Source organism: Portunus trituberculatus, chromosome 4 (assembly GCF_017591435.1).
Source record: "Portunus trituberculatus isolate SZX2019 chromosome 4, ASM1759143v1, whole genome shotgun sequence".
Taxonomy (NCBI): Eukaryota; Metazoa; Arthropoda; class Malacostraca; order Decapoda; family Portunidae; genus Portunus; species Portunus trituberculatus.
Genome location: NC_059258.1, coordinates 2,382,571 through 2,406,570, shown reverse-complemented (window position 1 = coordinate 2,406,570; position 24,000 = coordinate 2,382,571). Strand labels below are relative to the sequence as shown.

Sequence of the window (24,000 nt, the reverse complement as noted above, 5' to 3'; positions counted from 1 at the left end):
CTATGGTTATTTGGTATGTAGTTGGTGTAATTGTGTTAGTGGCAGTGATAGTGCCTCTAACTTATCTATCTCCATTATTTCATATTTCAAAGACTATTAATGTTATCTCATCTCATTTTATTTATTATTTAGAACTTTTATTGCAATTTTTCTATTTGGTATATAGTTTTTGTATGACTCATTATTATCACAATGCTTCCTTACAATCAATATTCAGCCTACAAATGCGGTTTTATATATTTGCTTTATATACTTTATTTCAGCGCCCTTGTTCATGTTATTGGAGAAAAATTGAATTATAGAGGTACAAAATATGTCCATTGTCCTCCATTACATAACTTTTTAGCTTCACATTGGCCAGAGTAATGCACGTGCGTTGTAACTTCAAAATGCAAATACTGAAGTAGAAAACAGCGAAAAAGAAGTGATAAAATATTGAAATCAGTAAATGAATGCTAAAATATTATAAAAACCAATAGAAGCGTAATAAAGCATGGGTGTTAAAAACGTTTTGAGCTCCTTTTGGGATTAATGTGAATCAAAAAGAGAAAATCATGCAAACAGACCAAGAAAAGAGGAAAAATGTAAGAAATAAAGTAGTGTTAGCTAAAACATATGCTAGAAGGCTTGAAAAGGGGAAAATCTAGGAAATATTTGAACCGTAAATGGATAGAGATCACTCTCCCTCTCATCTCAACAATAAACCAAAGAAAGAAAAAAAAACTTAAAAACAAACAAACTGAATGCATAAAAGTGACAAACATAATTATTAACAACCAAAAATGACAAAATAAACATGAAAAAATAGACAAAAGCAGAAAAAAAATATTAGAACCGTACTAAAATCGAGACGTCCCATCGTTCCTTTTCAGCCACGCGGGGAAGCTTACAGGACGCGGGATCATTCGCTCAACATTCTTCACCGCATTAACCACAGATTTTCAAGCTGACTCCCTTACCAGCCATCATGAAGGTGAGCATAACACTCTAACTACCTGTATGCTAATTATCACCCACTAACTACCCATAATTCCAGCTTAATTGAGATATTTATTCCCAGGACTGGTTTTCGTAATGGAGTCTGTAATTTCCTTATATTTAAGTGTTTGTGTGTGCGTTGAGTGTGCGTGTGTGTTGGTGGCTTTTGCGTGCAGGTGTGTGTAGGTTTGGATATTTAGGTTTGTCATATGACCCACGTGTTTGTACTAAGGTGTGTGTGTGTGTGCGTGCGTGTGTTCGTGTCTGCAGGTGTGTGTAGGTGTGGACAGCGTTAGGTTAGGCTTATTTTGGTCTCATGTGTTCCTTAGTGCTATAAATTAAGTTTGTGCGTATGTTTGTTTTGTGTATGTTGGTTTGTTATCTCCCCACGTGTGTTCTTACAGCCACGTGTCTCTCTCTCTCTCTCTCTCTCTCTCTCTCTCTCTCTCTCTCTCTCTCTCTCTCTCTCTCTCTCTCTCTCTCTCTGAGTGAGTATTCCCCTACATGTGTTACTTAAGAGCCTTGTGTGTGTGTGTGTGTCTGTCTCTCTGTCTGTCTGTGTGTGTCTCTGTCTCTGTTTGTCTGTCTGTCTGTCTGTCTGTATTCCCCCACATGTGTTTCTTAGAGCCTTGTGTGTGTATGTGTCTGTCTGTGTGTATGATTGTTAGTATTTCCCCATATGTGTTTCTTAGAGCCTTGTGTGTGTGTGTGTGTGTGTGTGTGTGTGTGTGTGTGTATGTATGTATGTATGTATGTATGTATATATGTTATATTTCCCCACATGTGTTTCTTAGAGCCTTGTGTGTGTATGTGTCTGTCTGTCTGTTCACCACATGTGTTTCTTAGAGCCTTGGTGTGTCTGTCTGTGTCTGTATGTATGTATGTTAGTATTTTCCCACGTTTCTTAGAGCCTTGTGTGTGTGTAGGCAGGTTTGTGTGTGTCTGCATGTGTGTATATTGGTTTTGCCCACCTGTGCTTCCCATTACGCTAATTTTTTCAGTCTGCGGGTTTGGTGGTGATTTGTATATTTATTTGATAATTTTGCCTTGATTTCTTTTTCTTGTAGCAAAATAGTGTTAATATTAGGTTAGGGTTAAATTTAGGGTCTTTTTCATCTCAGAGTTAGTTTAATGTGTCCTTCCTTCCTTTAGTTTGCTCTTTAATGTAACTTTATTCCTGTTTTAGTTTGATGTGGAAGGCTGAGCAGGAGGCAAAATTAAATAGTAAAACTTCCTTCCATTCAGTCATGTTCTGAAATCTTGCCAGTCTTCAGTAGTGATCTAAAAGTTAAAAGGTTTGGTTACAGTGCTCGTCACGGCTCAATGCTGTGATGAAAACAATATCACGGGTTTCCAGCAATTAGCATGGTGTCACTGCCTCCCACCACACACCTCAGTGCCCCCTCACTGCTCCTGTGGCTGTGGTGGTGAAAGAAAGTGTTGTGAAGTCATTTTCTCATTAGCACCATCTTAAGTCTGTGTTTCCCTTGGTTTCTGGGCTGTATCTTGGTGACTGGGTAAGAGGAAGTCATTGATGTCTGTAACTGTACGTCAGATCACAGGGCCTCACTAAGCTGGGCTCCACACAAGAGAAACTATGGCCAATGTTGGTGTAGTGAAGGCTCTGTGAGAAACTGGATGAAGTGTTTCAAGGACAACAGTGGTATCAAGTTCCTGTCTGGCAAAACTCGGCCCTGTCCCACAAAGAAATACCTGTACATACTTTAATTGTGCTCAAAAGACACTTAGAGAGTACACCTTTTTGAGCACATTTAAAGTATGTCCAGATGTCTTCTTTGAGGGGCCAGACTGAGGTTTAGCAGACAGTAACTGGACACCGTTGTCCTTGAAACACTCCGTCCAGTTTCTCACATTCTAAACTCGCACCAACATTGGCCACTGTTTCTCTTGTGTGGAGGTCAGCTTTGTGAGTCCCTGTGATCTGACCAACAGTTACAGACATTAACAACTTCCTCTTACCGAGTCACCAAGGTACAGCCCAAATATCAAGGGAAACAGACAAAAGATGGTGCTGAGAAAATTACCACAACACTTCCTCTCACCACCACAGCCACAGGAGCAGTGAGGGGATACTGTGGTGTGTGGTGTGAGGCAGTGACACCATGCTAACTGCTGGTACCTTGTATTATGTTGTGACAAGCACTATAGGGAGTAATTTGCTGTTGTTTCAGATATTCTGGTGTTAGGTGAAGCAGGAAGATATAAGATATTTTAGTTTTATTCATTTATCTTATAGAAATCCAAGAGGTGGCTTTTTTTTAATGTTTGAGGGAGAAACTGGCCAAGAGCAACAAAAACATATGAAAAGACCCACTCAGTTGCCAGTCCCCTTACAGATCTGAGAGGCTTAACCAGAAGATAGGGATAAATGTCTCAAAACTTCCCTCTTAAATTAAATCAAATCAGGAAGTTGGAAATACAGACACAGACAGGGAGTTCCAGAGTTTACCAGGCTTAAGATAGGTTTGGATTCTTTGGGATAACACTTAAAATACTCTGTGCTTGTATCGTAAGCTCCAATTTGTAATAAGATCACATTTGGTGCATAACATTTTTTTGGTTGTTTGGTAGAGAAATGAATGAAGTGTGTGTGTTTGCCTGGCCAGTACTCACAAACACTGCTTTCCAAAGGCTTTAGTTGAAGATGTTCATGTTTTTTAAGGGTATTTTTATAGTTTGGGTGATGGACTGGCAAGATTGATATGTTGTAAGGAGAAACTGTCTTCAAAATCTGGCTGGGTGTCTCTGTGGGCTTGGAATCTGGCTGCGTCTGTGTGGGGTTGTGGGAAATGAGAATGTGTCTATTGTATATTTGTTTTAGAGAATGTGCCTTTTGTACTGTTGTCTATAAATTTATTGAAGTTAAGGTTAGATTGTCATTTTTTTTTTTGTTGATTCCTCCTGTCTTTTTTTTTTTTCCCTCTCGTTCTGATACCTTTGTTCTTTCCTTCCTTATTTTCCTATTTTTACTTCTCTCTCCTTTCCATCCATTCCACCCTCCTAACTTCCCTCCTTCAGTTCTCTTCTGGTTCTCTTCCTTCCTTTCTTTTCTTTTCTTTCACTTTTCCCCTTCCTTCCTCCCTCCTGAATTTCTTCTCTCTACTTTATTCCTCCTTCAGTTCTACTCTAATGCCCCTTTTCCTTCCTTTTCTTCCTCCATCTCCTCCTCTCTTTTCCCTTCCCTCTCTCCCATCCTTCCCTCCCCACCATTCTAATGCCCCATCTTGTGTCCTCAGTCTCCGGGGCAGGAAGCCGGAGGCAACATAAAGGCAAAGAAGGCCCCAAAGACCCCGAAAACCCCAAAGACTCCGAAAACCCCAAAAACTCCAAAGACCCCGAAAGCCCCAAAGGACGGCATCGCCAAGATGAACGACACAAACAACGTCAATAACGACGGCCAACAGCGAGGGGGGATGCGAGGCCGGGGGAGCCCACCGGGAAGGGGTAGGGGCGGACGGGGTGGCTTCCAGGGTGACCAGGGAGGCTTCCAAGGTGACCAAGGAGGTTTCCAAGGTGACCAGGGGGGTTATCAAGGGGGGGCTGGCTTCCAAGGTGACCAGGGAGGTTTCCGAGGTGGAAGGGGTGGCCGTGGGGGGAGAGGGGGCAGGGGTGGACCGAGGGGTGGTTTCCGGGGCGGGTTTGGCCAAGGGGAAGGTAACCAACTGGGGGATGGTAACCAGGGGAATTTCCATAGGAGCGAAGGCTTTCAGAGGGGCTTCCGGGGCGGTTTCCGGGGTGCGATTCGGGGTTTCCGGGGCAATCGTGGTGGTTTCCGGGGCAACATGGGCGGTTTCCAGGGCAGAGGTAGAGGAGGCGGCGGCAGAGGTGGAAGAGGCGGCGGAGGATTTTCCCAAGTGAGTATTTGTTCCTTGTTTGTGTTTCTTTGCTGTTGTTGAAAATAATGCCTTAAACAATTGTCAAGTTTCATGATTTACTTATTTATTTATTTATTTGTCAGTTTCCATGCCTTTTCTTTCATTAAGTTGCAATTTATGTCTTCCTTTCTTCTCATCTTCTTTCCATTTCTCCTTTCTATCTATTTTCTTATTTATTTATTGTCAGTTTTCATGTTTCTTCTAGGTCATTTTTCCTTCCTTTCCTCTCGTCTTCCTTTCATTTTTCCCTTCTATCTATTTTGACACTCTTTCCCACCCACCACACACTTGATAGTAACCCCATGACTCCTTTCCGTCACTCCAGTACCAGTCCCAGACGAAACCCAATCGCAGGGAGTGTGACCCCACCTCTCTCTTCCTGACCTTTGAAAACTTCATGTCAAGAAATGATGTGGAACAAATTTTCAAAGCAATGCCAGAGGGTGCTGACTTTGAGATGGGCAAGTGAGTGGTTCCAGATGGTCATTAGTTGGTTCTCAGCTTGCCTTATATGATGTGTTTCCATATTCTGCTTCCTATTTGGTGGTTTTGTATAGCTTCAGAAATATATGTGGGGGTTGAAATGGTGAAGTTGCTGGCCATTCATCTTCTGGTCTTTATAAACCCTAATGTCATATTTATTTTGCTTACTATTTTGGTGAGTTTGTACAGCTTCAGAAATGTACTATGTGGGTGATTAAAATAGTGAAGTCTTTGGCCATTAATCTTGTGGCCTCCATAGAGCCTCCCTAATGTCAACAAAATGGTCTAGTCACACCAAGTACTTTTCAAAAACTACAAAAATAGGAAAAAATAAACAAAAACTGAGTACTTTTCAAAAACAATAAAAATCGGGGGGGAAAATAAAGAAGTTTCCAATTGCTTTTCAAAAATTAAGAAAAAATATACAAATACTTTTCAAAAACTAAAAATCAGGAGAAAAAATCAATATATAATTAAGTACTTTTCAAAACCAACAAAAATTTAGGGGGAAAAAATCAGTAAGACTGTTTTGAGTAATGTTTCCGACATGTCCTTGAATTTTCACCTCTCTCGCCACCACAGAAACATGCGCATCACCTTAGCATCGGAGAAAGATGCGAATGAAGCAAGGCCCAAGATTGCTGCTCTGAAGCTTAAGGTGCGCTCTGTGGATAATGCCTTTATGAGGGGAAGGTGAGTGTGTATATTGATTTGAGTGTGTGTGCATGTGTGTAATTATGGTCACCAGCTGATCACTGAATACTTGTGTGTGTGTTTGTATTTACCTAGTTGTAGTTTTACAGGCCTGGGCTTTATGCTCGTGTGGCCCTGTCTCCATATCTACACTTATCCAATTTTTCTTTAAAACTATGCACACTCGTTGCTGACACCACTTCCTCACTCAAACTGTTCCATGTCTCAACACATCTTTATGGAAACTATATTTTAACATCTCTCAGACATCTTCCCTTCCTCAGTTTCTTACTATGCAATCTTGTGCTTCTAATGTCATATTCTTCTCTCAGGATTAGTTTCTCATTATCCACTTGATCCATTCCGTTAATCAATTTATAAACTTGTATCAGATCCCCTCTCTCTCTTCTCTGTTCCAGGGTTGGTAGAACCATAACTTTTAGTCTCTCATATGTCATCCCTTCAAATTCTGGAACCATTTTTGTAGCCATTTTTTGTAGTCTCCAATTTCTTTGTGTTTCTTTTTATGGGGGTCCACACAACTGCATATTCCAATCTGGGTCTTATTTTAGTACTTATTCATTTCTTCATCATTTCTTTGTCCATGTAGTGAAATGCTAATCCAATATTCCTTAGTAAATTATATGTCTGAAAATTCTATCAGTATGGCTTACTGGTTGATTGTTTTCTTCCATCATCACTCCCAAGTCCTTTTTTACTCCATCTCTCATCTTACATATAGATTCCCACTGGTCATGTGTGTGTGTTATTTTATTATGTTATTTGATTGATTGATTTTGCTTGTGTTGTGGTCTTAGCAACCAAGCTCGTCATCTCTGTGGCGTTTGAAAATAGTGGTCACATCACCTCTATTTTTAAAAGGCTTTAAGTCACACATTTTTAAGGGTACTTTGATGGTTCTTGTGACAGAGTAACATGATTTCTGTTATTGTCTTCACTTCCCTTTTTATATTTTCCTGTACCACAAATCAAGCAAACTTAATTCACTCACTCCTCTCCTTTCCTCTGTCTTCACTTACTTACTCACTGTTTCCTCCAGCTTCATTGAGGGTTTTAAAAGAAGTGCACCAGAGGAAGAAGGAGAAGAAGCTGCTGTCACCAACAAGAAGGTGAAGACTGAAGATGGCACAGCTAAGAAGACAGAAGCTAAGAAGACGGAAGCTAAGGTGGGTGTTGCTGGCGGTGGTGATGGTAATTTTGTGGTGTTGAGATTAGATTTTGATGGTGGTGATGGAGATTAGATTGTGGTGGTGATGGTGGTGGTTAAAGGAAGATAAAAGTGGTGATTACAGTTTTAATTTTGTGGTGTTGAGATTAGATGTTAATGGTGTTGAGATAAGATTTAGATGCTGATGGTAATGGTGGTGGTGGTGGTGAAAGGAAAGTAAAGTGGTGATGACAGTTTAGATTTTGTGGTGGTGATGGAGTTGAGTTAAGATTTTAATGGTGGTGATGGTGTTGAGATTGTATTGGTAGTGGTAATGCTGGTGGTGGCGGTGGTGATGAAAGGATGATAAGGTGGTGATGTGAAATTGTAATGGTAGTAGTGATGATAGGAAGATAACGATGGAGATGGTGGTGGTGGTGGTGGTGGTGAAAGGAAGATAGGATTGTGGTGGTGAGGGTTTCAAGTTTATGATGGTGAAAGGTGATAATGGTGGTGATTAATTTTATGGTGATGAAAGGAAGGTGAAGTGACGGTGATTATTTTTATTTATTTATTTATTTATTTTTTTTTTTAGTTTCTTTTTGTAGTTTAGGTTGGGTTGAAATTTTGCTCATTTCTTGGTTAAAATACTGTTGAATTTTTGTTGAACTGTATATCAACTTGTCTAAATCTTCATTTGATCCAACCAACATGCCACACACACTTAAAAAAAAAAAAAAAGTGTCAGTCAATCAGTGAGAAGACTTAACATGCCAAATCTAACCTAACTGCTCAAATACTGCTTAAACTTGTCAAATCATTAATGTACTCTATTAAACACTAGTCGATTTTAACAAGAAACTCCATCAATCAATAAGCGAGAAAAATTAACGTACCTAACCTAATTTAACTTTTTTTTTTTTATGTGAGAGAATTACTAAGGGCAAAAAAATTATTAGAAAAAAAAGGGCTCTCTGGAATTGTAATCTCCGTAAAAGATTAAAAAAAGTTATTCAGAATTCAGGGACAAATGTCTCACTACTTAAACTTGTCAAAACACCAACATACTTTAACACACATTAGTCTGTTTTAACAAGATACTACATCAGTCAATCAAGAAGAAAGTAACATCTAACATAACTTAACTTGTTCAATTACTGCTTAAACCTGTCAAAACACTAACATACATTAACACACACAAGTCTATTTTAACAAGAAACTAAATCAATCAACAAGAAAAATTAAAATGTCTAAACTAACTTACCTTGCTCAATTGCTAGTTAACCTCATCAGTACCATGACTTTTCCATATTCATTCTGCTTACTATTTGGTGAAGACAGGCCCTTATTTGTCTGACCTCCATAGACCCTTCCATTTGTGATACATTTGTCCCTATCTTTTGGCTACTTCTTAAAAAATTTATGGAACCTGCAGTTTAAGGAGCCTTTTTGTTGGCAGGTCTCCCTTGTGTATTTAAAAAAAAAAAGTAAATGAAAAAATTAATTAAAATTGTCTAATGATACACAAAAGAAATGGTAAGAATATTGAAGGGGTTAATCTTGTCAAATCGTTAATATATTTTCAAAACACTTGTGCATTTTAACTATTGGGTGTATAAAACTTGCTACATTTTTTATTGTTACCTGTGTGTGTATGTCTGTATGTCTGTGTGTATTTTTAATGGTTATTTTCATTTTATCCTTTCTTCAACAGGAACAGAAGGTGAAGGAAGAAAAGGAAGAAGAGGAGGAGGAGGAGGAAGAGGAAGAGGAGGAAGGTGATGAAGAAGGGGATGAGGAGGAAGAGGGAGATGAGGAGGAAGATGAAGATGAGGATGGGGAGGAGGGAGATGGAGATGAGGATGGGGAGGAGGGAGATGAAGATGGAGAGGAAGGAGAAGAGGGAGATGAAGATGAGGAGATGGAGGAGGATGGCGAAGGCGGTGATGACGACGACGATGATGAAGAAGGTGATGATGATGATGATGATGATGAGGAAGAGGAGGAGGAGGATGAGTAAAATTGAAGTGTACAAGTGTGTGTGTGTGTGTGTATGTATATGTATGTAAGTATGTGTGTGTGTGTGTGTGTTTAGCTATAGTGTATGTTGGTAGCTTGTTTCAAAGTTGTTTATAGAACTTTATCACGGTTTGAACTCTATTTTTTACAGACATACGTACCTTCTTAAGTGTGTATGTGTGCGTGTGTGTGTGTATGTGTGTATGACTCGTGTGTAACTTTAAAAAAAAACCTACAATTCGTATTTTTAGTTTGTGAGTAAACAAGGAAATAATTTATGTGTTTCTCTGGACATTAATAATCAAGGCTAAGGTTAGGTTAGGTTAGATGTGTATCAAAGGCTCGTATTCCGAAACAACTATTTTCAAAGACCACAAGTGACTAGGCATCAATACAGTTTTTCCTACTAACACGGGAGATATTCTGTCATTAGAACTGTACAGACCCTTAGAAGCCTGTGTCACTTATGCCTGTAATCAAAAACACCTCTCACTACAACAATTTTCCAAGGCCAGAGACAACTAACTGGGTTTACAAGACAGTTTCTCCTTACAATAAATTAGAAATCTTGCTAATCTATCACCAGAACTAGAAATGCTCTAAAAAAAATGTATCTTCAACTGGAGCCTTTGGAAAGCAGTGATGGTGAGGGCAGAGTTTTAAGAATACAGGGCTTAAACTGCACCCTTTTTGAGTGTATTAGTGGAGATAGTTGTTTCTGAATGTTGACTGGAAGGAAAGGTTCAGTGGGTGATAGGAATGGGCTTCAATATTTTGCCTGAAGTTCTCAAAGATTTGTCAGTATTTCTTAAGCTTGTAAGTTAAAGTGCCATTGAAGGTTGTTGGTAAAATGTAGAGGCAAGGAAAGGGGTTAGATTTACATGTTGATTGAAGGGAAGGTGAAGTGTCTAGAATTGCAAGGCCAAGTGAAGGAAAAGGTGACTGGAAAACTGTATGGATGTATAAATTCACTGAACAGTTATGATGAAAAAAAAAGTTACTTAAAAGACTGGATAGAAAGTTTAAGTAAAAGTGGGTATTGTTGAAGCTACAGTAAGGAAATATTTAAAAGTACAAAAACAATAGAGCTTCATTAATAAGTTGAGTTGAAAGCCAAGAACCTGCAAAAAAGGGAAATGAGAAGCTAGATTTAAGGTAGACGGGAAAGAAACTATAGATGTGATAGTAAAAAAAGTAAATAAATAAATAAAATACAAGTGAAATGAAAAGCTGGATTTAAGAAATTCTATTGATGTAACGGAAAAAAAAAAAAATATTTACAAAAAAAAAAAGTGAAAGTAAAAAGTGTGTTTCAAAAATACAATACTGGGAATGAATGAATGAATGAGACAATATTCCAGTGAGTTGACGTGCCAATGAGTGAACGAAAGACAGTTGCCTCGCCTCGCCTTGCCTTGCTAGAGACAGTTCGGTGTACAAGTTAGTTTAATTGGTATTGTTTTTGTCTTGAATCTGTGTGTGAGTGAAGGAAGGAGCTGTGAAAACATAGAGATAGCTTTAGTATTATTTTTGGGCATGTCTCTTAGATCTTAGTGAGTGAGTGAGAGAGATTGAGCAAATGTGTGTGTGTGTGTGTATGTGAGTGGATTTTTTCATCATATTCATCATTATTATTTTTGTCTTTTTGTTTTTCCTCTAACTTCTCTCCATGTTTTATCTCATCTAGTTCTGTTTCTCATTTGTCCTTAAGTTTTTGCTATTCTCTTTATTTTAACATTAACCCTTTTTTTTATCATCTTTCTCTCTTCAAATTATCTTTAAACACATTATTTCACCCTATTTCTTTCTCTTTCTCAGCTATTTATCAAGTACTTAATTTTCTCTTCCTTCTTCATCCATCCCTTTATTTTCTCTCTCCTTCCTTTTCTACCTCTCATTTTCCTCTCTTCCTCAAATCTTTAAACTTATTATTTCATCTTATTTCCCTCTCTCTTTCTCTCTCAATGATCAAATTTTTCTCTCCATCCAGTTCTCTTTCTCTCCTTTCTCATCATCTCTCTCTCTTCTCCAAATCATTAAACTTGTTATTTTTATCTTATTTCTCTCTTTTCTCTTTTCATCTATCAATATTTTCCCATTTAGTTTTCTCCTTTTTCTTCCTCTCCCTCTATCTCTCTCTTCCTCTCTCCTTCAAATCTTTTAAACTCATTTTATCATTTCCCGCTTTTAACCATCAACATTCCCCCTCCATCATCTGCTTCTCTTTCAATCACACACTTGTCTCTCCATCTTCATTGACTCCTCCTTTTTTCCTCTTCATATCCAAAAAACAAACAGTGGAATAGCAAAACCAGACTTGTAAATTTTGCAAACTTGTCTGTACACGTGTTTTGCTCAGAGGTCAACCATGCGGGACACAAAAGCTGGTGTGTTCTGGTGCCTCTCTGTGTGTTCAGGTGTGTACTGGCAGAGGCACACCAGGTTAAAGTTAGCACCTACACCACTAACACCACAACCACCACCAGTACCAGTGCTGTCCATAATGAAGTGGTGGTGATGGTGAACTGCTAATAATAATGGTGTTTTTGTGGAAATGTTTTGTTTTATTTGGACCATTCTGTGTGTGTGTGATGATTCTCTCTCCCTCTCTCTCTCTCTCTCTCTCTCAGCATTTCTGCACAAAAAGGCGTAATTCTTGGTAGATTTGACTTAATTGGCATTTTTGAAGGGAAAAAAAATAGAAACTAATAATTTCTACTTTATTTCAGTGCCAGCAAATTAACCCCTTCAGTGCCATGATGCATTTCCATTTTTTTATTTAATTTTTTTATGTAAGAGGGAGAACTACCAAGGGCAAAAACATGAATATAAAAAAAAAGCCCACTGGATTTGTAGTCTTCATAAAGGACAAAAAAAATAGGTCAAAATTCAGGAACAAATTCTCTCTCTCTCTCTCTCTCTCTCTCTCTCTCTCTCTCTCTCTCTCTCTCTCTCTCTCTCTCTCAAAAGAAGTTAAGTCGTAGGAAGATGGAAATACAGAGACAGGCAGGGAGTTCCAGAGTTGACCAGTGTATTCATTCTGGTGACATTGGTGATTTGATACAGCTTCAGAAACGTATGTGGGGGACTAGAATAGTGAGGACTGGCCATTAATCTTCTGACCTCCGTAGACCCTTCCTAATGTCAATAAAATGATCTAATCGTACACAAAACTCAAGGTAAAAATGTGTCCCAGTACTGAATTAATCTCCTGACCTCCATAGACCCTTCCTAATGTCAATAAGATGGTCTAATCATATACAAATTTCAAGGTAAAAATGCATTCCCAGTACTGAAGGGTTTGAAATAGTGAAAACTGTGGCCATTAATCTTCTGACCTCCGTAGACCCTTCCTAATGTCAATAAAATGGTCTAATCATACACAAAACTCAAGGTAATAATGTGTCCTAGTTAAAAAAAAAAAAAAATTGAGATTAAGAATAGCTAATAAGTTTAAAAGTGACAATTATTTCCTATCTGGCTTTTGTTGTTCATATTTCAGAGTTCTGCATTGTCTACTGAAATTTTAGCCATATCCTGAAAATTTTCCCCAGATCTCCTGAAATCTTACACATCCTGAAATTTTACCCATAACTCCTGAAATTTAACCCATACCTCCTGAAATCTTGCCCATATCTCCTGAAATTTAGTGGTTCCAGTATCCAGATTTTTACGAGTTTTTGTTTGTCTACCGATTTTTTTTACCTGTACTGAAAAAAATCTCGTAATCTGAATTTTACCCGATCTGGCAACGCGTGTGGCTTCTCGCAGGTCCGTTTTCTATTGAGCCTTAGGAAGAGATAGAAAATGGTACGTGGAGAAGAAGTCAGCTGTTTATTGTTTATTAAGGTCATTTTGTGCCTCCAGATACAAATAAGAGTACTTTCCTTTCTCTCTCTCTCTCTCTCTCTCTCTCTCTCTCTCTCTCTCTCTCTCTCTCCAAGATGTTGCTATTTTTTGCATTTTTGGAGATAATTTGAGTTTTGTGGTGAGCTTCAGTGACTTTCTAGAGAGAGAGAGAGAGAGAGTTCATGATACATTGATCAGGTGACAGAAAAAAAAGAAAAAAAAATTACCTGTTTACATAAATAATCTTTCTTTTTTTCTCTCTTTTTTTTTTGTTTTATTTGCTACCTTCAAGTGTCACGTGATCTTGTTTACCCTCTCACCTGGTCTTGTTTAGTCTTGTTTGTTTACCTTTCCTATCACGTGCCTTTGTTTACACCGATCAGCTGATTCGAGAAGGAGAGAGAAAGAAGGATGATTAATTTAGGGAGGAGGAGGAAGAGAAGGTTTGATGATGAGAATAAGAGGAGGTAGAGTTTGAGGGTTTAGAAGAGGAGGAATAGGAGGAGGACGAGAAGGAGTTTAGGAAGGAGAGAGAGAGAGAGAGAAGAAAAAAAAAAAGGTTTGCGGAGGAGAATAAGAAGAGGAGAAAGGGTTTGAAGGTTTAGAAGAGGAGGAGAGGAGGGCGAGAAGGAGTTTAGGAAGTAGAGAGGGAGAGAAAAAGAAAAAAAGGTTTGCGGAGGAGAATAAGAAGAGAAAGGAAGAATTTGAGGGTTTAGAAGAGGAGGAGGAGGAGGAGGAGGAGAACGAAGGAAGGAAGGAGACAGATAACTTAGACAACAAGCTTAAGGTAAAGAATGAAAAAAAATTACCATTATCACATTTACACTTTTTTTACTTCCTTTTACGTAAACGGGAAAACTGACCAAGGGCAACAAAGAATTAAACAAAAAAGGCCCACTTAGATGCCAGTTCCCGAGACTTAGCCAGAAGAATGCTGTCTTGAAACCTCATCTTAACCTCTTCAGTACCAGGACGCGTTTCCATATTCATTCTGGTGACTATTTGGGAATTTTACGTAGCTTCAGAAACTCATGTGGGGGGTTGAAATAGTGAAGACTGTCGCCATTAACCTTCTGACCTCCATAGACCCTTCTTAATGTCAATAAAATGGTCTAATCGTACACAAATCTCAAGGTAAAAATGTGTCCCAGTACTGATGCGATTAATCCCTTTAGTACCATGACGCGTTTCGATTAATTCTGTTTGATATTTGGCGATTTTACACAGCTTCAGAAAGGATTAAGGAGGATTAGAAATAGTGTAGACTCAGCCCATTAATCCTCACCTCCATACACCCTTGCTAATGTCAATAAAATGGTCTAATCACACTCCAAAACAAATCGCGGTAAAAATGCGTTTCCATTGGAGGAGTGAAGTGAGAGGCGGGGTGTTAGCAAGACAGTCTCCTGCAGCAGTGAGGGAAGGGCTTGTTCGGTTCCTCCAGCTCCAGACACGTGTAGTTTGGGTTGTGGAGCTCAGTGCATCTGCAGAGAGAGAGATTTGAGCGGGAAAAAAAAAAAAAAACAGAGAATTGGAGAGACAGAGAGAGAGAGAGGTCATGATATTTTACGTATATGAGATTATTTATATATTAATCAGGCGACAGGAAGGGAAAAAATGTACTTGTTTATATAAATATCCTTTTTTGCAGTATGGATAAAAAAAAAGTCTATATATTGGAAAATTAATCAAATATCAAGTTAATTAATTTAGTTACTTAATTTAATGCCTTTCTTTCACAGTTAACCCCTTCAGTACCATGACGCGTTTCCATATTCATTCTGGTGACTATTTGGTGATTTTATACGGCTTCAGAAACTCATGTGGGGGATTAAAATAGTGAAGACTGTGGCCATTAATCTTCTGACCTCCATAGACCCTTGCTAATGTCAATAAAATGGCCAAATGGTACACAAATCTCAAGGTAAAAATGTGTCCCAGTACTGAAGGGGTTAAGTATATTTGGCATCTATTTATTATGTATGTATGTATGTATGTCGTTACTTACTACTGTGTGTGTGTGTGTGTGTGTGTGTGTGTGTCCACCTACCTTTCCTCTTGCAAAACCAGTTGGTCATCTTTCCTTAGGCACCTCCTCACGCCACACACCCCCTCCTCTAGGGCCTCCACCTCCCCCTCTCCCACCTCCCGCCCCTTCCCCTCCATCACGCACCCCCGCTTGAGGGAGGGGCGTGGCGGGAAAGTGGAGGAAGAGGAGAGAGATGGGAAAATCGGAGAGAAAGATGCGATGGAGGGGGAGGAGGAGGAGGAGGAGGAGGATATTTAGATGAAGAGGAGGAGGAGGAGGAGGAGGAGGATGGGAAGGAAGAGGAGAAGGACGAGAAAGAGGTTGGGGAGGAGGGAGAAGAGAGGGAGATCGACGAAGGAGAGTAAGAGGAAGAGGAAGAGGAGGTGAAGGGTTTGGGAGAGGAGGAAGAGGAGGAGGAGGAGGAGGAGAATGAAGGAGGGAAGGAGACAGGTAACTTGAAGGTAACCACGGAGGAAGGGAAGCGTGTCGTGTCACCTGTGGAGGAAACGTGGACAGGTGAGGCGTGAGAGAAAACGTGTTATTGATAGAAAGTTTTATGGGAAGCTAATTTATTTTATGTTTTCTGATTTTACGTTATACACAACATACACAAACTCTCTCTCTCTCTCTCTCTCTCTCTCTCTCTCTACTTACTGATAACTTTCTTCTTGTCACCAAATCGCTTCTTGTGACCCAGCGTGACCCGAGAGGCTGCTTGGGTCACCACCACCATCACCGCCATCACCATCACCACCACCGTCACCACCACTCGCATTATGGTGATCTGAAGGGAAAAGATAGTGACGCGTGGTGAGAGGAAGGTTAGTGGGCTAAATTAAGGTTTTTGTGGTGTTGTGGTGTTGTGGTGTTGTGGTGAGGGTGTGTTGTTTGTAGTTTAAGTTTTTCCATTTTTTTGTTTTTTTTCATTTTTTTTAGTATTATAATTTTTTTTTTACGTATTAGTTTTGTTTTTATTCTTGTTCTTCTTTTTCTTGTTCTATTTTTTTTGTTCTTCTTGTTCTCTTGTTCTTCTCTTCTTTCTTCCTCTTTCTTCTTTCTTTCTTTTCATTTCTGTCTTGTTCTTGTTCTTCTTTTCCTTTTTGTTCTTCTTTCTTTCTTTCTTTCTTTCTTTTAATTTCTATCTTTCACTTCTCCTTATTCTTCTTATTTCTTTTTTTCTTTTTTTCTTTTCTATTTTGCTTCTCTTCATTCTTCTTATTATTGTTATTGTTTTTAATATCGTTTCTTTTTATAGTCGTCGTTATCATTGTAGTAGTAGTAGTAGTAATAGTAGTAGTAGTAGTAGTAGTAGTAGTTGTTGTTGTTGTTGTTGTTGTTGTTGTTGTTGTTGTTGTCAGAAGCGGATGGCAGATGGTAAATTTGTGTCATTGATTTGAAGAAAATTATACCCAATAAAACCATCAGTATTATTCACCTGCCGTTCTTGCCACTAACAACAACAACAACAACAACAACAATAATCAATAGCAAGTCATCTGTGTGTCTTTCTCAGCTCGGATCAACGTCCTGTAATTTTCAACAAAGACATTTAGTGAGACATAAAATTTTCTAACATATCTCAAATAAATACTTTTCCATTTTCTTTTCTTTACATTATTTCAACATTTAAGCTCCAGAGTTATGAATTTTCTGTGTCGTTTGATTTATTGATATATTTATCTATTTGATTATTTATTTATTTAGTTAGTTTTATTTTTTCTGTCATCTAATTGCTTTTAAGTACAGCTGAAGCAACGAACAGCTTTGAAACAGTGGACTGAAGCAATGCAACTCACTCACTCAGTCACTCACTCACTCGTCACTCTTGTCTATCTTCATGTGTGTTTCTATTTCTTAAGTATCAGATTCCTCTTTTTCTTTTCTTCCATTTGCTTTGAACTATCTCACGAGTACCGAGCGGCTTCGAAACAGGGAAATGAAGCACTACGACTCACTCACACACACACTCACTCAATCAATCTCCGCGCGTGATGTATGATTCTTTAGTGTCAAATTTCAAGCTTTTCCAATTATCAAGTACCCATGAAACAAGACAGTTCCTTCAGCGAGACAGCAGGTGTGTGAATATTAGTAGATCAGGTGTGTGAATATTAGCAGATCAGGTGTGTGAATATTGGCAGATCAGGTGTGTGAATATTGGCAGATCAGATGTGTGAATATTAGCAGATCAGGTGTGTGAATATTAGATGATCAGGTGTGTGAATATTGGCAGATCAGATGTGTGAATATTAGCAGATCAGGTGTGTGAATATTGGCAGATCAGATGTGTGAATATTGGCAGATCAGGTGTGTGAATATTAGGAGATCAGGTGTGTGAATATTAGCAGATCAGGTGTGTGAATATTAGCAGATCAGGTGTGTGAATATTAGCAGATCTCCTTTCTACTTCTGCTATTGGTCATTAAAGAGAGTCCAATCCTCTTTAATCCACTATGTTATGTCTTTTTCACATCCTTACTTGTATGTCTTTCACTGCCATAAATCTCTGGACCTATATTTTGAAACACTGCTTTTAAAGGGCTCTAGTTAAAGGTACACGAACTTTTAACCCCTTCAGTACTGGGACACCTTTTAACCTTGAGATTTGTGTACGATTAGACCATTTTATTGACATTAGGAAGGGTCTATGGAGGTCAGATGATTAATGGCCACAGTCCCCACTATTTTAATCCCCCACATGAGTTTCTGAAGCTGTATAAAATCACCAAATAGTAAGCAGAATGAATATGGAAACGCGTCCTGGTACTGAAGGGGTTAAGGGTTTTTCTGTAATTCTAGTGACAAGTTAACAAGCTTTCTGCATTACTAACAAGACAAATGTTCTTTAAAAATCGGCTAATTGTCTCTGTAGCTTTTAAGAATGGTCGCTGTGAGAAAAGGAAGCGTTTCTGCATAATGCACTTGTTCTTTTCCTTTTCTCTCATTTTCCAGCATTCCTGTATATGTCTCACCCCTTCTTATATTCTCCAGCTGTCTCTCTCTCTCTTGTCTTGTCCCCATTCTGATGTCCCTCTGTGTGTGTGTGTGTGTGTGTGTGTGTGTGTGTGTGTGTGTGTGTGTGTGTGTGTTGGTGTTGACTCATCTGTGCTTGTGTGTTGAAACTCCTGCCAGTGTTGATGTTTTTTATGGTGTCACTAATAGATTTCTCTTTCAACCCCTTCAGTACTGGGACACATTTTTACCTTTAGGAAGGGTCTATGGAGGTCAGAAGATTAATGGCTGAAGTCCTCACTATTTTAATCCCACACATGAGTTTCTGAAGCTGTATACAATCACTAAATAGTAAGTAGAATGATGGAAACTGGTACTGAAGAGGTTAATCTATACTAAGCTATCGTGATTATTCCTGCAATGTAAAGGTGAAAAGGCAAAATTAACCTGTTTTATCTTTCCCTCTCTTGTGTCTGAATGAATCTATCTTCCTTCACCTCTGCCATCTTTATCCACCAATCTTCCCAAGTATCTCAATGAATCTAATTTCTTTCACTGCCTGATCGCCTTCATTCACATCCACCCTCAGTTGTTCCTTTCTCTTCCACATCCACTCGATCCACCAGTCTTTGTAACTTCTCCTTCCGTGTCACTTTTTTCCTCGTGCTTCGTGAAAACCGTGTCGGAAAAATGGACACACATAGAGGTTTAAGGTTGGGGCAATAATGTGTTATCCTCTCAAGGCTTTGGTGGCGATAAGGTTGAGAGAACATAGCCTTTTCTTTGGGCAGCCTTTCTGAACCCCTTCAAAACCATGACGCGTTTTCATATTCATTTTGTGTACTATAGTGATTCTATACAGCTTCAGATACTCATGTGGGGGATTAAAATAGTGAAGACTCTGGCTATTAATCTTCTGACCTCCATAGACCCTTTCTAATGTCAATAAAATGGTCTAATGGTACACAAATCTCAAAATGTGTTATAGTATTAAAGGGGGTGATTTTATACAACTTCAGATACTCATGTGGAGGGTTAAAATAGTGAAGACTCTGGCTATTAATCTTCTGACCTCCATAGAGCCTTCCTAATGTCAATAAAATGGTCTAATGGTGCACAAACCTCAAGGTAAAAATGTGTCCCGGTACTGAAAGGGTTACTTGACATGGCTCTCTCCCTCCCTTTCACTTCACTAATAGATAAATGTCACCTTTTTATCAATTTTATACAGCAAAGTTACGTGAAAAAAAGTCTAATAATGACAGTGAAGTTATAATATTTTAATAACTACTACTGTTACTTCTAATGCCACACACCTCACTCAAAAACTTTCTCCTGTACTTCAGCACACGTCTCGCTTCCCTGAGCTCTGAAAGGCAACTGAGAACTTTGCTTTTTGCTGTCCAGATGGTGGTGGTGGTGGTGGTGGTGATGGTGATGGTGGTGGTGATGACACGTGACTTGAATCATGTGCTGTCTCCCTTCTGTCGTGTGTGTGTGTGTGTGTGTGTGTGTGTGTGTGTGTGTGTGTGTGTGTGTGATTTTCAAGGTACTGATGCACTTTCTATTACCATCCCCACACACCCACCCACCCACCCACACACACACACACACACACACACACACACACACACACACACACACACACACACACACACACACCTCATACATCATCATTATCATCATCATTATTGCCTTCGTCTTCTCTTCTCCCTCTTTCCTCCTCCTCCTCCCATTTTTTCCATAAATAGCTGTCTGTCTTCCCTGGTCCGTGACAGAAGGAGGAGCAGGAGGAGGAGGAAGAGGAGGAGGAGGAGGAGGAGGAGGAGGAGGAGGAGGAGGAGATGTTTTGTACGAACAGGAGGAAAAAGAGGAGAATGAAGATTAGTAGGAGGCAGAGTCGAAGAATAAGGAGAAGGAAGAAGAGGAGGAGGAGGAGGAGGAGGAGGAGGAGGAGGAGGAGGAGGAGGAGGAGGAGGAGGAGGAGGAGGAGGAGGAATTGTCGTGAGAAGATTTTCCATGAATTAGTTTTGCGTCAGTGTTTGTGTGAAAGTTGTTTTGTGAAGCTGTCATGTGGAACGCAGCAGCAGCAGCAGCATAATAGTAGTAGTAGTAGTAGTAGTAGTAGTAGTAGTAGTGAAAGCAGTAATGATATTTATAGTAGCTACAGGTGTGATGAGTAGCGATTGTAAACACACACACACACACACACACACACACACACACACACACACACACACACACACACACACACACACACACGTCGGGGAATACAAAACACAATAATCTTGTACGAAATTTACTGCGCAAATAACTTAACCATTACAATGAGACACAACACAATAGAAATTTGGACACTTCACACACACACACACACACACACACACACACACACACACACACACACACACACACACACACACAGGTAAACAATAACAACAACAATAGGAGCAATAACACTAACAAAAACCATTACATCGACTAAAACAAAATAGAGTAACAATTTTAACAATAATAGAAATGTAACAATTTTTAACATCAACAACAATAGTACTAACAACAACAACAACAACAACAACAACAACAACAACAACAACAACAACAACAAGAGGTATAACAATCTCGGTAACAATAACAGTGCTATATTAATTTTCCTACAAACTTCTAACTGTTTCCTAATTTATGTTTTTTTTTTCCTCATATCGTTTGTGAACTTTTTTTTTCACTTTTTTCGTTCGTTTTCCATTTTCAGGCTTCTAATTGTTTCTAAAATGTTTCAAATCTATCTAGTTTTTTTTCTCATGTCGTTTGTAAAGTTATATATTTTGATATTTTTTTCCTTCCTTTTCCATTTTCAGACTTCTAATTGTTTCCTAAAATGTTTCAAATCTATTTAGTTTTTTTTTCTCATATCGTAACATATATTTTCACATTTTTTCCTTCTTTTTTCATATTCCTTCATTATTCTCTCTCTCTGAAAGTTGTTCGGTATTGTTTTCCCTTTCTCTTTTTCCTTTTCAAGTTTATGAAGTGAAAGTAAAGGCAAATTATTTTCGACTCATCGTGAAAGTAATGAAAAAAAGTAAGCTTATGTTGTTGTTTTCCTTAACTTACTTTTAATGCCAGAAAAAAATATGCACTTTTCCTAAATAATAATAATAATAATAATAATAGTAATAATAATAATAATAATAATAATAATAATAATAATAATAATAATAATAGTAATAATAATACCCAGATGCTGCGTTTGTAATTCATGATTTTAGAGAGAGAGAGAGAGAGAGAGAGAGAGAGAGAGAGAGAGAGAGAGAGAGAGAGAGAGAGAGAGAGAGAGCTTGTCTTTCCAAAAATAAAACGCACATCAGAATATAAACACACACGTGCACATGAGAAAAGCACATATTTACACACACACACACACACACACACACACACACACACACACACACACACACACACACACACACACACACACACCCTTCAAACACCCTTCAAACACTCCTAAACACTCTTTAAACACCCCAAACACCCTTTAAACACCCCTGAACACCTTAATCCTCTTTATGAAACTCGTAAGGAAAATCAGACACCTTAACTGCATGCTGGGCTGACTGACTGGGTGACTGAGACTGACTGGATAACTCAGACTGACTGCTGGACTGACTGGGAGATTGCTCAATGCTCCCACCTTGGAAATCAGTCATGTAAACCTCTTCTTCTTTCTGTAAGGGTGAGGGACGTCCTTGAAGTCCTCCTCTGTGTCCTTAGCGTCATTCCTTTGCCCAGGGTACCAGTGGAGTTCCTCAAGTGAATATCCTTCGGTGTTTCCTTCAGATTGGTAAGGGTACTTGTAGTTTCCACTGTGGTACTCTTCCTGTGCATACGTCTGGTAGTTTGTCTCAGGGTTCTGGTACTGGTGGGTGTGTGTGGGGTGTGGGTGTGGGCGTGGGCGTGGGTGTTGGTCAAGGCGCCGTCGTGTAATGGTATTGTCTTCGTCAGGGTAGCGGTAAAATTCATCAGGGTGTTGGTGGTTTTCGTCCATTCCCTGCACGATTTGAGCGAATAGACGGACTGACGCGTCGCCGATCCTGTTAATCCTGGAATGGAAAAAGGTTATAAATAGACAAGTACAGGAAAGTGCTGTCCATTTTGTTAACCCCTTCAGTACTGTGACGCCTGACTTTTGGATATGATTAGACGATTTTACTGGCATTAGGAAGGGTCTATGGAGGTCAGAAGATTAGTAGCCAGTGTCTTCAGTATTTTAATCCCTACATGAGTTTCTGAAGTTGTGTAAAATAACCAAACAGAAAGCAGAATGAATATGGGAATGTGTCATAGTACTGGAGTTAATCTTGTTAATCCTGGAATGAAAAGGTGGTTATAAATAGTCAGGTAGAAGAAAATATTGTTTATCTTGTTAATCCTGGGAATGAAAAGTTGGTTTTGAATAGACAGGTGGAGGAAAATTCTGTCAATCTTGTTAATCTTGATAGGAAAAAAAAAAGATGATAGCAAATAGACAAAATAAAGAAGAGCATTGGTGAACTTGCTAATCCTGGAGTTAAAAAAAATAGATAAAAAAAATCCTGTTAGACCATTTTATTGACATTAGGAAGGGTCTATTAAGGTCAGGAGATTAATATACAAATTCTTCACTATTTCAACACCCACATAAGTTTCTGAAGCTGTATAAAATCACCAGATAGTAAGCAGAATGAATATGGAAACGCGTCATGGTACTGAAGGGGTTAAATAGACAGGTAGAGAAAATTAATGTCAATCTTGTTAATCTTGGAGGAAAATTAGTTCTAAGCGTCGCCTGTTCTGTTCATCCTGGGAAAAAAAGACAGATTTTTTTTTTTTACGTAAGAAAGGAAAACTGGCTAAGGGCAACAGAAAATGGGAAAAAAAGCCCACTAAGATGCCAGTTCCCTTGCAGATCCGAGAGAGTTAGCTAAAAGTAATGGTTAACTGTATAAGAGTGTGTCGTTGTTCTGTCCATCCTGTAAATAAAAAAAAAGAAAGAAAAAATAGAAATGAAAAAAAGAGGAAGATAAATTTGACAAGTTTTTATTTACGTTGAGAAAGAAATCTTACTTTTTTTTATTTGTTCTTTTGTTGTGTTAAGAAGAATTTAATACTGTTTTCATTTCCTTTTATTTATTTTCTTGTTGAAGGAGCAAAAAATAAGTGAGGTAGTGGGTTAAGAGAGAGAGAGAGAGAGAGAGAGAGAGAGAGAGAGAGATTTATGACAGTGACCGGTTGACCCTCTCTCTCTCTCTCTCTCTCTCTCTCTCTCTCTCTCTCTCTGTCCACGCGACGCATTAGTGCATGGCGATGTGTTTGGCGCATAAGAAGTGTGTTAAGTGATCTCGCTAACCAGTAAGTAGGTAGGTTATGTTTATTCTCTCTCTCTCTCTCTCTCTCTCTCTCTCTCTCTCTCTCTCTCTCTCTGTTTGTTTCCCTGTTTTTCCTCTTTTCTATCTTAATTTTCTGTTTCGTTTCCTTTCTTTATTATATTTCTCTCCTTCCCTTCCTTTTTTCTTCATCTCCTTCCTTCACCTCCTTCTCCCCTTCTCTCCTTCCCTACATACCTCCCTCCTTCTCTTTCTCTCCTTCCCTCCCTCCTTCTCCCAACTTTCCTCTCCTCATATCTCCCTTTCTCTTCCTATCTTCTTCCTTCCCTCCTTTTTTTCTCCCTCCATACCTCCCTCCCTCTCCTTCACACACACACACACACACACACACACACACACACACACACACACTCTCTCTCTCTCTCCCCAGGTGTGCCAATAGACAGGTGCAGCGCAGGTTGTAACAAGTCAAATATTTATCAGGCAACCCTCGTCATCCCGTTTTTTTTCTCGCTCTACCTCCCACATCCCGTTTTCTTTAGCTTCGACTGTCAATAGAAGAAAGTGGGA

At 39.0% G+C, this 24,000-nt stretch overlaps 2 protein-coding genes and 1 long non-coding RNA gene across 3 annotated transcripts in view; 1 reads left to right on the top strand and 2 right to left on the bottom strand.

Moving 5' to 3' along the window:
- The first annotated feature begins 820 nt into the window (after positions 1–820).
- On the top strand, positions 821–11,792 carry LOC123511422 (translation initiation factor IF-2-like). The gene is made up of 6 exons (XM_045267293.1): positions 821–973; positions 4,236–4,853; positions 5,200–5,339; positions 5,940–6,050; positions 7,111–7,237; positions 8,933–11,792. Exons 1-6 carry the CDS (start codon positions 968–970, stop codon positions 9,236–9,238), a joined length of 1,308 nt encoding a protein of 435 aa, XP_045123228.1. The 5' UTR covers positions 821–967; the 3' UTR covers positions 9,239–11,792.
- Positions 11,793–15,443: 3,651 nt separating this feature from the next.
- LOC123512473 lies at positions 15,444–19,460 on the bottom strand. Its single transcript, XR_006677114.1, has 3 exons — positions 19,384–19,460; positions 15,770–15,899; positions 15,444–15,610 (listed from the first exon to the last, which is right to left on the bottom strand). It is a non-coding gene; the product is annotated as an uncharacterized LOC123512473 (long non-coding RNA).
- Positions 19,461–21,330: 1,870 nt separating this feature from the next.
- Positions 21,331–24,000, bottom strand: part of LOC123512721 — an 11,590-nt gene continuing 8,920 nt past the window's right edge. The window contains exon 6 of the mRNA XM_045269283.1: positions 21,331–22,167. Coding sequence (XP_045125218.1) covers positions 21,771–22,167 — 397 coding nt within the window. The 3' untranslated portion in view covers positions 21,331–21,770. The remainder of the gene's footprint in view (positions 22,168–24,000) is intronic.